Below are 15,029 nucleotides of genomic sequence, written 5' to 3' on the forward strand. Positions count from 1 at the left end.
ACACTCCAGTCCAGTTGGTGGCGGTAATGCACCGAGAGTTGGTTTGCCAACCGCCATAAAACACCAAACGAAGAAGAAGAAGAAGAAGAAGCAGAGGAGGCGGAGTTATTGCAACGAAAAAATGGCGGATGTGCTGCAGCAGATGTTGGAGCGGTCGGAGATATCAAAACTCCCCAAAACTGTCTTGTCTAAATTAGAGAAGTATATTTCTGAACAGCAATGTGAAGTTGATTGTCTGAAGGCACAACAGGAGCAATATCGTGTGGATAATGGTAAGGTTTGCTGTTTTAATAAGTAAACGGCGTATAGCCGCGAAGGAGGCCTGGGTTTCATTATCTTTTTTAAACTGTATATTTCCCCTTGAGCATATTGTTCTGCAAACTGTTTCAAATTACTGAATACGTTTTCATTTTTTTCAAATAACTGAATACGTTTTCATTTTAACAGAAAACGTTTTCTGTTTATATTACCATAGACATGTTTGTGTGGATATTTAGGCGTTCTGTTAAGTTTAATCTCTCTCTCTCTCTCTCTCTCTCTCTCTCTCTCTCTCTCTTTCTCTCATATAGAACAACAGTATTTTGACATCGAGAAGAAGTTTGCAGAGAGTCAGGCTCAGTTTGTGTCCCAGACTCAAGAGCATCAGATACTGAAAGAAGAGTACTGCAAACGGGGTAAGGATGTGGGAGTCAAACAGCTCTTATTTGATTAAAAATAGGAAACTTAATGTTGTATTTGTACTTGTCTTTTTACAGAGGATGAGCTGAAATGCTTACGAGAAACAAATAAGGAGAAAGTGGCTTCATACACCAAACTAGAATCACTTCAGGTAATGAGAGAGCATATAACACTCTGATAGAGAACATCTGTGTCGTGTCTTGAATTTTGTGATTTTGAAGAGGTGAAATTGTGCAGAATGAACTCTCCAAAGCCAAAGATGAGCTCGAGGCCGAAAAACGAGAGCTTGTGCGGACATTGGAAAGGAGATCCCAGGAGATGGAACAACAAAGCGGTATTTAATAAGTATTCTTTTAATACCATTGAAACCAAAATTTTCACAGATTATTTGGAATATGCAGGTTTTGCTTTGTTCACCTACACTGTTTGAACAAAAATACAGTAAAAAAAAAAGACAAATGGCCAAAAGACAAATTTGTGCTGCCAAATATCGTCATAAAATCATTTTTCAGTGTTAGCTGAAGGAAGTTAAATCAAACAGAATTTATTTGGAATATATATATTTTTCTGTATTGTTGTGATTCCTGTCACTTCTGATAAAGTCTGAGTTGTATTTCTTAAATTTCTTAATTTTTTTTTTTAGAGGACCTAAAGCGTCTTAATGATAGATTGGTGGAAGTCAGTTCAGAGAAGATGCAGTTTCAGCTTAAGCTGGATGAATCAGAATCCACTGAGGTCTCAATCAAGGTAACATTTAATGAAATCAAATATTTTCATACAAATGCATTGATCTGATACCTTTATCATTTTCTGCACCAATATTGACAATTTCATTTAATATTGAACCTTTTTTCTTTATGCATTTGTCATCCACAGTTTTTTGTTCTTTATAACACACTTGCATTTTTCATAGATGCTGTTTACCTTGTGACAAGGGTAAATAAAAAAAACTGGATCCAGTTGAAGACTGGTCATAACCTTTTATATTCAGTTAAGAAAAAGTGTACTGGTCTTATTTGTATTGGAAAAGTAAAGCTGATAGCCACTTGGCAAGTTAAGTTTTGTATAGTACTTTCTTTACTAAACCGGGTCATATGTTATGTATTTGAGGTCTGATATGTGGGAACGATGAAGGTAAAATTTTGCATTTTAGGTCAGCATTGCTGTCAAATCAGCCAATATTATCTTAAATAGCCTGCATAGCACTTCATCTTTTATAACATGGGATTTTGACCAAATCTATTCAATTTAGTTTTTTTTTTTTAAATGTTGCAACAAGATGCTATTTTTTTTGTTATGTGGAAATGTTACATTTGTGACGTATAAGGTGATAATATTTTTACAAATAACTTAAAGTAACTGCAAATGAGCATGTAAAACAAATATCTTTAAAAATATATCCATGTGGAGCATGCACCCGGTTCCCACCTTTTTCCCCTCGTACGTGTTTGCATCTCTGATTTTTATACCAGGCCCCTAAACACTGATTTTTGATATGCTGGCACTATGTTAATTTTCCAGTATAAAGAGAAACGAATGGAGCAGGAGAAAGATCTACTCCAGAATCAGGTGACCTGGCTGAATACTGAGCTTAAGGCCAAGAGTGAAGAGCTGCTGTCTCTTTCCCGGCAGAAAGGCAGTGAGATCCTGGAGCTCCAATGCAACCTTAATAACAAGGAGGATGAAGTATTGCCAAAACCTTTTTTTTTTTTTTGTAATATGTATTTTAAGTCATCATGAATATTGTATGATCTGCTTAGAAATGTGTTATTTAAGCTCTTAGTCCATGTGCTAATTTCTCTATACCTTTTGTAGATCGCCCGCCTCCAAGATCAGGTCACCAGTCTGAAGGCGTCCAATGAGAAACTTCAGAGGCAAGCAGAGGAGATGATCACCAAGATGAGAGAGGTTAGCCATTGTAATCCATCGCTGAAGTTATCCGCTCAATGGTGTTTCATAATTCTTTATAATCACGTGTTGTGCTTTTAGGCAAAGCAACAGCAAGCCAGTTTGGAGGAGAAGTTCAGTAATGAGCTCAATGCCAACATCAAACTCTCAAATTTGTATAAGGTAAGTTTTTATTATTTATGAATTGAAGTGTATAATTTAAAGGAAAGCATAAATCAGAATATTATAATAATCATCCAAGTAATATTTGTAAGTTCTAAATTCTGTTGTTGATTCATAGGGAGCTGCAGCTGATGCAGAGGCCAAGAGTGAGGAGCTCAGCAGAGCTGTTGATGAACTTCACAAGCTGCTTAAAGAGGCTGGAGAGGGTAAGCCACTCTCCTGGTCAGAGACATGCATGTTGAAAGCCACGAGTACCGTTTAAGAAAAATAACACTGATGCTTTGTGTTTTTACATATTTCTGTGATAACATCTTATCTGCTCTGAACAGCACATAAAGCTCTGGAAGTGAAGATGGCAGAGCTGGAGAGTTGTAAGGACAAAGAAATCACTGAACTGAAAGAGAAAATAAGCAGCCAGGAGAAAGAGCTGGATAATGCAAATGAGCTGCTGTCTGATGCCAAACACAGAGGTTAGCATCGCCACTTAGTTCCTTAACCTCTAGCATGTGAATTAGTATTTGTAAATTTGATGCCTTTTTTGTCTTTCCAGGAACTGCTTCGATTCTTTCAGAGGAGCAGATGACCACAATGTCTCCCACAGCAGCTGCAGTAGCCAAAATCATCAAACCAGGCATGAAACTTACAGAGGTACTGACCTGCATTCTGATTTGTGATGTAAGTGCATTGTTCTTATTCATGAATCTTTTTCAGTTTTAATATACCACCTACTTTTTTGTGTAGATATATACAGCTTATGTTGAGACCCAAGAACAGCTACAACGAGAGAAACTAGAGAACAAACGACTGCACAAGTACCTGGATGACATTGTGCAGGAGATGGAAGCAAAGGCGCCCATCCTGAAGAGACAGAGAGAGGAGTATGAGCGCTTGCAAAAGTCTGTTTCCAGTCTCTCTGCTAAATTAGAGCAAACTGTCACGGTGAGGACCAGAGAGTCTTGTAGAAATACAAAACCTTATTCTCGCGTCACACTGCCAGTGAATGCTGATTAATGGTTACTTGCACAACAAATCTAAAAATGATTTTTCAGGAACTCCACCGCTTGCAGAAAGAAGCAGATGAAAGCAACAAACGTGCATCTGTGTTGGAGAGAGATAACCAGAGGTTTGAGGTGCAGCTGGCTGACATGTCTCAACAGGTGAGGCCTGATGGCACAGCTGAGGCTTCAGTCACTTAAGGGAGAGTAAACAATTAATCAAAAATCATAACTGTCTCAGGTGCGAGTCCTCCTTATTGAGCTGGAGGAAGCACGTGGTAACCATGTGATGCGTGAGGAGGATGAGGTGTGTTCTGCGGATGTGAGCAGCACATCAGAGGTGATTTCTCAACACCTGGTCACCTTCCGCAGCGTTGAAGAGCTGCAGCAGCAGAACCAGCGACTCCTAGTGGCACTAAGAGATCTCAGTGAGGACAAGGAAAAGGATGAGATGGAGGGAGACACCATGAAGTGAGTGTGTGTGTGTGTGTGAGATTTAAGTGGATCTGTCAACTTAATATCATATTAAATATGGACTGAGAAAGCATAATTCTAATTGTGTGTTTAGACGGAGTGAGGTGGAGAAATATCTCGAAGAGCTTCAGCATGAGTTGGAGCAGCTAAAGGAAAAGAGATCTCAGGATCTGCAGAAGGTTGATGCTGTGGCACGACAAAGGGATATGTTCCGCATGCTTCTGACCCAGGCCACTGGAGTCACCTTCCCACAGGGTAATTATATTTAGTCTGTTGTTCTAGTCTTTATTGCCAGGTTTTTCGATGATGATGATTGAACAGTTTAATAAACTTACTGTGACAGGTGCTGGTAATGAGGAGCTTATGCTGACCTCCACCCCCCGTCGTTCTCCAGCCGTCACACCCACTGCAGGCACCCCTACAGGACTGGTTGCCACTGTGATAGAATCCACTGAGTCAGTAGAGGCCAAGGCTGCACTGAAGCAGGTAGGCCGGGAGGAGCAGGCTATCCACTCGTAGCATTTTTTCCATCAGTGACACTGAGACTAAGAGCATCATTAATAAAAATGCTTGTGAAAGTAGTTTCTTTAATAATTCGTTATTAATGCAGTAAAAACTGTAAAAGTGTGAAATTACTTTTTTTTAATTACTTTTGTCTATTGGATGTCTTTTAAAATATAACTTATGTTTGTGTATTATTCCTGTGTTTTGATCAGCTTCAGGAAATCTTTGTGACCTATAAAAAGGAAAAAACAGAGTCTGAAAAAGCCATGACTGAGCAAAGCGAGAAACTCCAGGATCAAGTGACTGAACTCCGCTCTGAAAACACCAAGATCTCCACACAGCTGGAGTTCACCTCCAAACGGTATCCGTGTGGATACAGTTCTTTTGGTGCTCATGGTTTTCTCAAATATAGAATCCTTAATTTATTTTATGTGGTGTTTATGTCAGGTATGAGATGCTCCAGGATAATGTGGAGGGCTACCGTAAGGAGATTGCCTCTCTGAATGAGAAGAGTCAGAAACAGGCTGCAGCAATTCAGCAGAGTGAACAGACCATACACACCCTCAACCAGGACCTCCGAGCAGCAGCTGAGAAACTCTCCATTGCTGAGGTGTCTTAATTGATTCATTCACTCAAGTGCAGGTGTCTCTGGTCAGTTCAAGAGTTCTGTCTAAATTGAAGTAATCATCTATGTCTCTATTTCAGTCTGAAACAGTGAACCTGCGTAAAGAGAGAGACATGTTGAAGATGGTGGAGATCAGACTGACCCAGGAGAAAGAGTCCTTCCAGGCCCAACAGCTTGGCCAAAGCATGCTGCTGACCAACCTCAAATCAATACAGGTGACAAATGCTTTTGAGAAATAACAAATAATCTAAACCTCCAAAAGGATGTTTTGAGAACTTAGTGTGTCTGTAAATGAATTTTCTAGGCAACTCTAGAGCGCTCTGAGACAGAGACCAGACAGCGGCTGACGGCTCAGATTGAGAAGCAGGAGCGAGAGATTGCTCAGCTCCAGAAGAGACTTGAGAATGAGGTGGAACAGAAGCACCTTCTGGCACGCAATCAAGATGTAAGGGCCCCTTTTTTTTTGCTCTCTCTCTCTTATTTTTCCCTGTTTGGCTCATTTATTTATCTTTGACGTTCCTTTGCATCATAGATTCAGCTGATGGATGTTAAGAAGCAGCTGGAAACACAGATTTCCCAGTACCACAGGACAAGAGAGCAGTTTAGTGCTGCCCAACATGAGCTTAACAATCTAAAGCTGCAGATGAGTAGCAGGGAGAGCCGGCTGGTATCCCCCACAGTACATTCAGGTGAGAGACTGCTCATGATTAAGCCCTTATCGTATCATAGCTCTTCTAATATTTAGATTTTGCTTAGTTTATCTAACAATACTTAAGTTATTTGTTCATGTTTGCTTGCTCCACCTCATTAGCTATAAAGGCCAGAGCATTTTTGATGGAAAAGACCATCTGTGAAGTTGTTACTGTTTTTTCTCTCCAGGTCTGCAGGGCAGTGAAGGTGATATGGAGGCTCTGCGTGCTCAGCTCAAGCAGGCTGAGAGCAAGGTAGAAGAGCTGGCTGAACAACTGAAGAACACTACTGCAAGCATGAAACAGTACAAGGCCATGAGTCTTAGCTTAGAGGAGTCCCTGGATAAAGAGAAACAGGTGTGTGGCATGATAAAAATCACTATAATATGCTTTACTCTAACACCCATTACATTCCATAAAAATAAAGATAACATGAACAGTGGACATTTTAAGGAGGTAAATTGAGTTAATTTTGATGTTTTTATTTTGTAAAAAATACATTCTTCTCTCTTTACACTTTTAGGTAACTGAGCAGGTGCGATCATCGGTGCAAACCCAGGTGGAGGCGGCTCAGGAAGACTATAGACAGCTGGAGCAGAAACTTCTGGAATCAGACAAGGAGAAGCAGAGTTTGCTAGAAGAGAAATGCAAAGCTGTTGCTGCTGTGGAGCAAGAGGTATTGAATTCCCTCTACTCACTAGATCTTTAATCTTTCTGATTTAAAGAGCACATTCTACACTTTCTTTTCTTTTACTTTTTCCTAAAGTCCACAAATGTTATTCAAGGTATCTCGCACTAGAACTGTTTGGGTTTTCAAACTGGGTTCTTTGGGGGCCGCAAAGGAGTTCTGGGGATCCATGGTCAATTTTAGTCAAAAATTACACTAATAAAATGTTCAAAATTAATTTGATTAAAAAAAAAATGCATCAAACAGTAGAGTATTACAGTGAGGATTATATAATGTACAAAAAGATAAAGAAAAGATTTTATGCTATAAGTATAAATAAATAGCTGCTTTTTAAATTGTAAGGTTGGGTCCATTGCATAAGGATGATCATATTTGGAGCTTCACGGCATCTAGAAGATTGAAAACAGAGTGTAGCCATCACAGTAGTTCAGTGTTGTTTACCAGGGTGGGAATGGGTGTTCATTTTCTATAATACATTCTTTTTATCAATTCTAACACAGTAGTATTGTGATTTTTAGAGGCAGAATTTGATGTATTTCTTTATCCTTTATCCCAGTTGAACGAGCTGAAGAAATCTCTAGCAGCCTGCAGGCAGAGCACCAGAGCGTCCTGGAGAGAGCTGCTGTTGCTACTGCACAGGAACAGCAGGCCATCCTGGACAGTCGGGAGCAGGCTAAGATGGCAGCTGAGGCACAGGATAAGTATGAGAGGGAGATGTTGCTGCATGCAGCTGATGTGGAAGCACTGCAGGCTGCCAAAGCACAGACTCTGCAGGCAGCTCATCTCCGACAGCAGCTGGAGGAGAAGGTTCAGAACACCAGTGCACAGCTTCTAGAGGCTCGGGTTTCTTGGGAGGAGCAAGAGAAGATTCTCAAGGTAAAGAAAATTGTAAAACAAATAGCTTTTATGGAAGTAGTAATAGCATTTTCTCAGTCTTTTTGTTTCTCTCTCCACATCAGGAGGAGCAGTCTAAGTTAGAGTCTCGCTGTGAGGATCTGCAAAGTCAGAACACACTCCTTCACGAGCAGATACAGACTCTGAGTGGACAAATGGCCAGTCAGCTGCAGCGAGCCACCAGCGAGAATCCACTCAACGTCTCTCTGACAGAGGAGGGCAAGTCTCAGGAGCAGCTCCTGGAGATCCTAAGGTCTTTTTTTCTCCCTTATGTTATCTATATCAGCGATTTATAATTTTGCAAAGAAAATGTCAAGGAGAGCGTTTTCCTTTATGGCAGTCTCTCATTTCTTCATGGTTTTCAGATTTGTGCGGCGGGAGAAGGAAATTGCAGAGTCCCGGTTTGAGGTGGTCCAGGGTGAGAGTTTGAGGCACAGGCTGAGAGTGGAACATCTGGAGAGAGAACTGAAGGATGTGCAGGAGAGTCTGAATGCAGAGAGAGAGAAGATGCAGGTTGGTTTGGAGAACCCAGATGCATACCATTTTATTACTGATCAACTGTACTAGTTAACTGCCTTAGTTACTAGCCCTGTACTTTCCTTTTGCCTGTACCTGTTACTCAGCTTGTTTATTTTTTTTTAAAGGTGACGTCAAAGACACTGACCCAGCATGATGAGCTGATGAAGAAGACCGAGACCATGAATGTGCTAATGGAGACTAATAAGATGCTGAGGGAGGAAAAAAAGAAACTGGAACAGGAGATGCAGGATACTCAAGCCAAGGCAAGCCACCAAAAAAATAGTCAACAAATATACTTGATAGCTGTATTATTAAGAGAATTGTTCTCCAAGACTAATTGTTCAAGTTTTTTATGTGCTTAATTATGCATGTATGCTACTTAATACATTAAAAATGTATATACTCTTGAAAAATTGAATAAAAAGTAATGTATTTGCTTAAAGAGGATAACATACTCCGTTTTGCTTCAAAGGTGCGTAAACTGGAGTCAGACATCTTGCCCATGCAGGAGTCCAATGCAGAGCTGAGTGAGAAGAGTGGTATGCTACAGGCAGAGAAGAAGCTTTTGGAAGAAGATATCAAACGCTGGAAAGCTCGCACTCAGGTCTGAAGTTTGTGTGTATTTTGAGGTGTTGTCTTCAAAAACGATATATTTGTCATTGGTGAAAATTACTGGGTCATCACTTTCTTATGGTGTTTAGCATCTGGTGAGCCAGCAGAAGGATACTGACCCAGAAGAGTACAAGCGGCTGCACTCTGAGAGGGAAGCGCATCTCAAACGCATCCAGCAGCTTGTCGAGGAGACTAGTCGGCTCAAAGCTGAAGCTTCCAGGTTAAAGCGGTTCCCTACCTACACTGGATACACCAAAGTTTCACTGGCAAAAACCATCTTTTCATTCTTGTCTTGGCTATTTTATGCATGTCGCTTTTTTTCTTGCTCTCTGCAGGAACAGTGCCTCTTTGACTACAATGCAGTCTCAGGTGCAGAACCTAAGGGACAACTTTGGGAAGGTGATGGTGGAGAGGGACAGCCTGAAGAAAGACCAGGAGGCCAAAAATCTGGACATCCAGGAGAAACTAAAAACCATCACACAAGTTAAAAAGATTGGTCGACGTTACAAAACCCAGTATGAAGAGCTCAAGGGTGAATATGACAAAGTGCGTCAGGGTTTATGACTAAGAAAGTGGTTTGTAATCACAAAGGTGTGTTTCTGAGTGGAGGTCTGATTTAATTGAGTTTTTGTGCAGTTGGTAGCTGCAGCAGCATCTGCACCGGCTCAGGATCAAGAGGCACAGCAGGCATCAGCTCAAGAACTTCAGGCCCTCAAAGAGTCACTAAACCAATCGGAGAATAGGACAAGAGAACTGGAAGGCCATTTGGAGAATCTCAATAGAGTAAGTTCACTGCCTAGTTTAAGGTTTTTATATGATCCTTTTTAAGATCAGACTAAAATTATTGGGTACCTTTTATCAAAATGATTCTCATGGTGTAAGTTTTCTTTTGTCCTTTGCAGACTGTAGGAGAGCGGGAAACAGAGGCACACAATGCCCAGGAACAGGCCTCTCGTCTACAAGTGGAGCTGATGCGTCTCAGGCAGGAGCTTCAAGAGAAATCCTCTCAGGAGGAGCGACTCAAACAGCAGCTGACTGAAAGGGATGAGAGGACCAAGAAGGCAATAGTAATGGCCAAGCAGAAGATCAGCCAGCTTACTGGTAAGAATTGACCCTGTTTTTTCCCTACTAGTTACTTTGATAGTGAGGTTTGTGGTCCGTGTTTGCTCTTTCCTATTGTTATTTGACACTCTGACCTCTACGTCCAGGTGTAAAAGGTCAGCTCCAGAAAGAAAATGAGGAGCTGAAGCAACAAAAAGAGGAATTGGAAGTGCGAGTGAGTGCACTAAAGTCTCAGTATGAGGGTCGTCTGAACAGACAGGAAAGGGAGCTGCGTGACCTCCGCGAGCAGCAGGAGAGACATGGAGAACAGAGAGATGAGCCTCCGGAGCAGGGCTCAAGCAAGGTAACACCACATAGTCATGCAATTGGAAACCTACAGCTGAATCAGTTTAAATGTTTACGTGTTGATAGATTTTCTTCTCTTTTCAGACTCAGGAACCGCAAAGGACAACAGAACAGCGACAGATCTCTCTGAAGTCCACACCAGTGGCAGAAAGAGGAAGGTACAGTGTTTTTAGAGGGGGTGCTTCATTCACTTACACAGTTAACTATTAATCATTGTCTGGCAAATTCAAAAATAGTCTCTCTACAAGTCAGGGCTCTCTACATTGTTTTCATAGTGCAAGCACTTCAGAGCCCCCAACTGCTAACATAAAGCCCACACCACTGGCAGCAACCCCCAGCAAGCCTCCAGCCATTCCAGGAAACAAATCCACTCCAAGGGCCAGCATTAAACCCATGATCACTCCTGCCCCAGTGCCCACCCCTACACCCACTGCCACAGTCATGCCCACCACACAGGAGAGCCAAGAGCGTAAGTGTTGGACTGGGAGGTTTTATTTTTCCCACAATTTTGAATTAAACGGTTACTGAAATGATATATTTTTGATGAAAAACTTTTTATTTCAGCACTTTTTTCAGTTTTAGTTTTTTTTTTTTTTTTTTGCCATTTTATGTGCTTTGTTTTTATTTAGTTGATATTATTGTTAATAATAGATAATTTATATTTTTTTAGTTTTAATTTAAGTAACTTAACAGTTTCTGTTAGTTAAAAATCCTAAATCTGTTTTTCAGGTTTAATTTGATTCATCTCATTTAACAAAAAGGGTTTTAATAGTTTTATTTAACAATAACACTGAAATGCAAACAAATGAATTTTCTTTCCCCCTTGACCTTGCAGCTATGCAGTCATCCGAGGGCCCGCTTGAGCATGTGACTGTGTATGGAAGTGCCAGTGGTTCAGTGCGGTCCACGAGCCCTAATGTTCAGACCACCCTGGCTCAACCTCTGCTGACCGTTCAACAACAGAGCCAGGCCACTGCGTTCATCCAGCCCACCCAGCAACAAACCCAACCCCCTGCTGAACCATCCAATCAGGAACCTCCAGCTGCTGTAATGCTTCCAAACTCACAGTTAGACAGGCCTCTTTCTACATCCACAGGGATATGGAGTGCCACCGCTAGCACAAGCAGTGCCAGCGCAGGTAATATTGTTTATACTCAACCAGATTAGCTGAACGCGTTTACGGCACCTCACTCTAAAGATGATTTCTTATGTCTACTCCTCCTATAGTGTCCGCATCTTCTAGTAGTGCCTTGAGCAAACGCCCTCGTGAAGAGGAACAAGAGAGCATGTCTGCTGACACACAGTCTCAGGATGAGCCCAATGACACTCCCATTTGCAAGAGGGTTCGCATTCATAGAGTAGGTCTAGAGGTAAGTCAAGATTGCTTTTTTTGTTGTTGTTGTTGCTTTAAATAATAATTAAATCAGTGCGCAACATAAAACACAATTATACATTCCAGGAAGAGATGTTGGCTGAAGATAGCACTGAGGCTGAGAGCGTTGTACCGGGTGAGAGCCAGGATACTCCTGACGCTGGACAGGTAATGGAAATGGCAAGAGGATGTGTACAGGAACTTCCTGCTTGTATTCAGACAGCATGAGTGTAAAACCAATAGAAATTGGGGCTTTATATGCGCCTGTCTGTGTGAAGGAGTTGGAGAGCTACACTACTTTGGAAGATATGGATGAGGAACCAGGACCGTCTCAGTCTGTCCCTGGAGACCGACTTCTGCCCCATCCATCTGAAACTCATCGAAGCCCGGAAGAGCCTGATCATCATGTCATAGTCATTGTTAGTGACACAGATAGTGAGGGAGAACATGAAGACGAATCTGAGGAGGAGGAGGACGACGAGGAGGAGGAGGAGGAGGAGGAGGAAGAGGAACAGGTATGTAGTTGCACAGCAGCTGAAATTCAGTGACGTTTAATACTATCATATTATAAACTTTTTTTTTTTTTACCACTTTAGGATTATGAGGATGAGGAAGAAGAGGAGGAAGATGATGATGAGGAGGATGGCGGTATTGGGGAAGAGGGAGAAGAAAGCAATGAAGGGAGTGGCAGCAGAGATGGCAATGAGGCCTACGAGGGGGATGACACCGAGGTACACACCACAAATGTGCACCGATAAGAATTAAGCTGAGAATGTACATTTCTGAATTGAAATTGAGATAGCAGACAAGATGAAAAAATATCATTTTAATTTTAAGTAAAATTAAATGAAACTGCTGTATGTATATATTCTTAGGTTGTTGTTTTTTTGTTTCCCATAAAGCATAACATTAGATGGCCTAATATTAATCAATAATTAAAATGGCACCAATTGTTTTAAATTCTTATTATCATTTAAAAAGCTTGGGTTGGTTAAAAAAAAAAGTTATTCATTAATTTATTTTTTAAAGAAGTATGTTCACCAAGGCTGCATTTATTTGTTAAATGAAGATGGGAATATTGTGAGACATTAAAATTTTAAGATCTTTTCTATTTTACTGTATGTAATTTATTCCTGTCATGAAATCGTTACACTATAATTCTTTGAATAAAACGATCAAAAGAACAGAAATATTTTGTATCCTTTTTTTCACTTTAATCAAGAATTGAATAAAAGTATTATATAATTTCCTTAAATAGTTTTGAACGGTTTAATTAGTCTAAAATTATTTTCTCTGCATGGTTTTTGTTGCAATACTTGTGCTGGATTAATGAAATTTCCCATCAGTATCAATAAAGTGTTGTTCAGTAAATTCTCTTTCCCATCATTCCAATTAAACATCCTTTGAGTCCGTTCTTTTAATTCAATTTGCTCAACCATAGTAGATGTGAGTGGTTTTAATGCAGCATAAACGCCTACATTTGGGCTAAACATCAGAGATGTTTATGTAAGCACAAGTTTCCGATGTGAGCTCTCTCATGGCATTTTAATGATCCAACCGCAACTTGCCATTATGCAATGTATTTATGAATAGCTGGTTCAACAGCCTTTACACATGATTTATGAGAATAACTGTCATTAAAATCCATTCTGCTTCAGACAAACATTCCCTGTTTATGTATGAATCGAAATTAAATACCCATGAAATAAAATATAAATTTTCTTCCCGCTAATTTCCGCTCTACCTCTCTTCCACACCATCCTTTCCAAGGGCCCTGATCCCACAGATCCAGGCACTGAGACAGAGGAAAGTCTCGGAGCGACCGACTCCACCCAACGCATGGCAGATTCTCAAGGCTGTAAGTGAGCGTGACCTAACCATCTGTCTAAAAGGATGTACGGTAGCGTCCGTCGTGTTGAACTTTCCATGTATTTACAGTGAACAGTATTAAGGCTGTCAAGCTTCATTAAGTCAATTTGTTGTTTTAAAATACTTTCTCATTTCCTTTCATCTGTATGTGACATTTCAGTTGAAACTAGCACATTGGATGTTTTTGAAGCTCCTGTCACCAGTTCTGCCCCTCGACCTCACCCCCAGTCACCCAGGAGACCTCAGCATCCTCTTCCACCTCGTCTAAACATCTTGGCCCCACCTGCTCAAGAGTTGGGACCCCCTGCTCAAGTCCAGGTTTGTGCAAAGGTCTAAGTATACTAAGTGTCATACCCTGAGGAGCTTTTTCTTAGTTTGCTGTTGTTAGGCATTGCTAGGAATGTGTGTTTAAAAAAGTAATGTGTCTGTAGCGGCTCCCGGTTCGACGGCCGTCAGTGGGACGAGGCCTCCAGCTTTCTTCTGGAATGGCCAGTAGTGCAGTGAGTTGCTTTTTTGTTCTTGGTTTGGTTGTGTGGTGTGTTTGTGTCTGAGTTGTTTTTATCTTTTCTTTTTTTTTTTCTTTTTTTTTTTAAACTTTGGTTTTCCAACAGCAACATTTCTATGAGGATGATGACAGGATTGTTCCTAGTACCCCTACACTTCCTCCTCCTCGCTCAGACGGATTTGCTGAAGCAATCCAGTATGTGTTTTTGCCTTTACACTCTGCTGTGGTTGTATTTATTTTTTTTAGCCAAATGACTGATGTATTCTCTGTTGTATGAAGCTCTCCACAGGTGGCAGGGGTGTCACGATTTCGATTTGGTCCTTCGGATGATCTCCCACAGACCAGCTCCTCTCACTCAGATCTCGGCCAGCTTGCGTCACAAGGTAGCACACATTACCTAACATTCTTTTTCAGACTAATGACTGTTCATAAACTGCTCTTTCTGACAAATGTTGGTTGGTTGGTTCACTTTTTAATGCTGTCTTCTGTGTGTTCTGCAGGTTTAGGCATGTATGAGAGTTCTGTTTTCCTTGGAGCTCATGAGGAAGAGTCAGGAGGCCGCAGTGTGCCCACAACCCCACTACAGATTTCCGCTCCAGGTACGAACAAAACCATGCATTCTAATAGTCCAAATCATTTTACAACAATCTTGGAAAAGTGCAGGATTATGCAGCGATCACTTGTGGAGTTTAATTTACTGAGAATTCAGCGGCTGAGGCGAACTGAGAGATGACAAGCTATTTAAAAAAAAAAAATTGGATCCCAGTTTATACCTAATTCTCTTCTACCATATTAAAATTGGTTAAATCTTTTTTTTTTGTAATCCATTCAGTGACAATTTTATCAGAGACCTTGGCATCTGAAGCGATTGAGCATGCTTCTCAGTCTGTGCCCATGGTGAGCACCTCCACACCCAGCCTTAGTGCTCCTGCAGGCCCGAATGGAGTGGAGGAGAGAGACGACATGTTCATGGACGCAGGAGACAGGTAAATGTGAGCCTTTAAATCTACCCACACAAGACACTGGGATCAGTTTACTTCTATTGTTGTACCTTAAGACGTTTGTTATTTTATTGAAAGATAATGGACTCCATAATGTAGCAGGTGTGTATATATATTAAGATCACTG

At 40.9% G+C, this 15,029-nt stretch overlaps 1 protein-coding gene across 1 annotated transcript; it reads left to right on the forward strand.

The window, feature by feature from the left end:
- The first annotated feature begins 92 nt into the window (after nucleotides 1-92).
- On the forward strand, nucleotides 93-14,919 carry tprb (translocated promoter region b, nuclear basket protein). Its single transcript, XM_059512542.1, is given in 48 exon segments — nucleotides 93-272; nucleotides 570-674; nucleotides 756-829; nucleotides 916-1,012; nucleotides 1,322-1,425; nucleotides 2,200-2,364; nucleotides 2,494-2,586; nucleotides 2,668-2,748; nucleotides 2,867-2,954; nucleotides 3,078-3,218; nucleotides 3,299-3,396; nucleotides 3,490-3,687; nucleotides 3,798-3,905; nucleotides 3,985-4,214; nucleotides 4,312-4,472; nucleotides 4,561-4,703; nucleotides 4,934-5,082; nucleotides 5,169-5,331; nucleotides 5,427-5,561; nucleotides 5,651-5,791; nucleotides 5,879-6,035; nucleotides 6,226-6,392; nucleotides 6,559-6,711; nucleotides 7,280-7,298; nucleotides 7,301-7,599; nucleotides 7,683-7,870; nucleotides 7,983-8,130; nucleotides 8,262-8,399; nucleotides 8,609-8,740; nucleotides 8,838-8,968; nucleotides 9,084-9,294; nucleotides 9,385-9,531; nucleotides 9,651-9,849; nucleotides 9,957-10,153; nucleotides 10,240-10,313; nucleotides 10,431-10,624; nucleotides 10,991-11,293; nucleotides 11,383-11,525; nucleotides 11,615-11,695; nucleotides 11,806-12,042; nucleotides 12,133-12,258; nucleotides 13,298-13,385; nucleotides 13,557-13,714; nucleotides 13,828-13,896; nucleotides 14,008-14,096; nucleotides 14,181-14,284; nucleotides 14,402-14,500; nucleotides 14,734-14,919. Coding segments are annotated over 48 exon segments (6,834 nt in total). The 5' UTR covers nucleotides 93-121; the 3' UTR covers nucleotides 14,892-14,919.
- The last annotated feature ends 110 nt before the right edge of the window (nucleotides 14,920-15,029 follow it).

Source organism: Carassius carassius, chromosome 27 (assembly GCF_963082965.1).
Source record: "Carassius carassius chromosome 27, fCarCar2.1, whole genome shotgun sequence".
NCBI classification, from domain to species: Eukaryota; Metazoa; Chordata; class Actinopteri; order Cypriniformes; family Cyprinidae; genus Carassius; species Carassius carassius.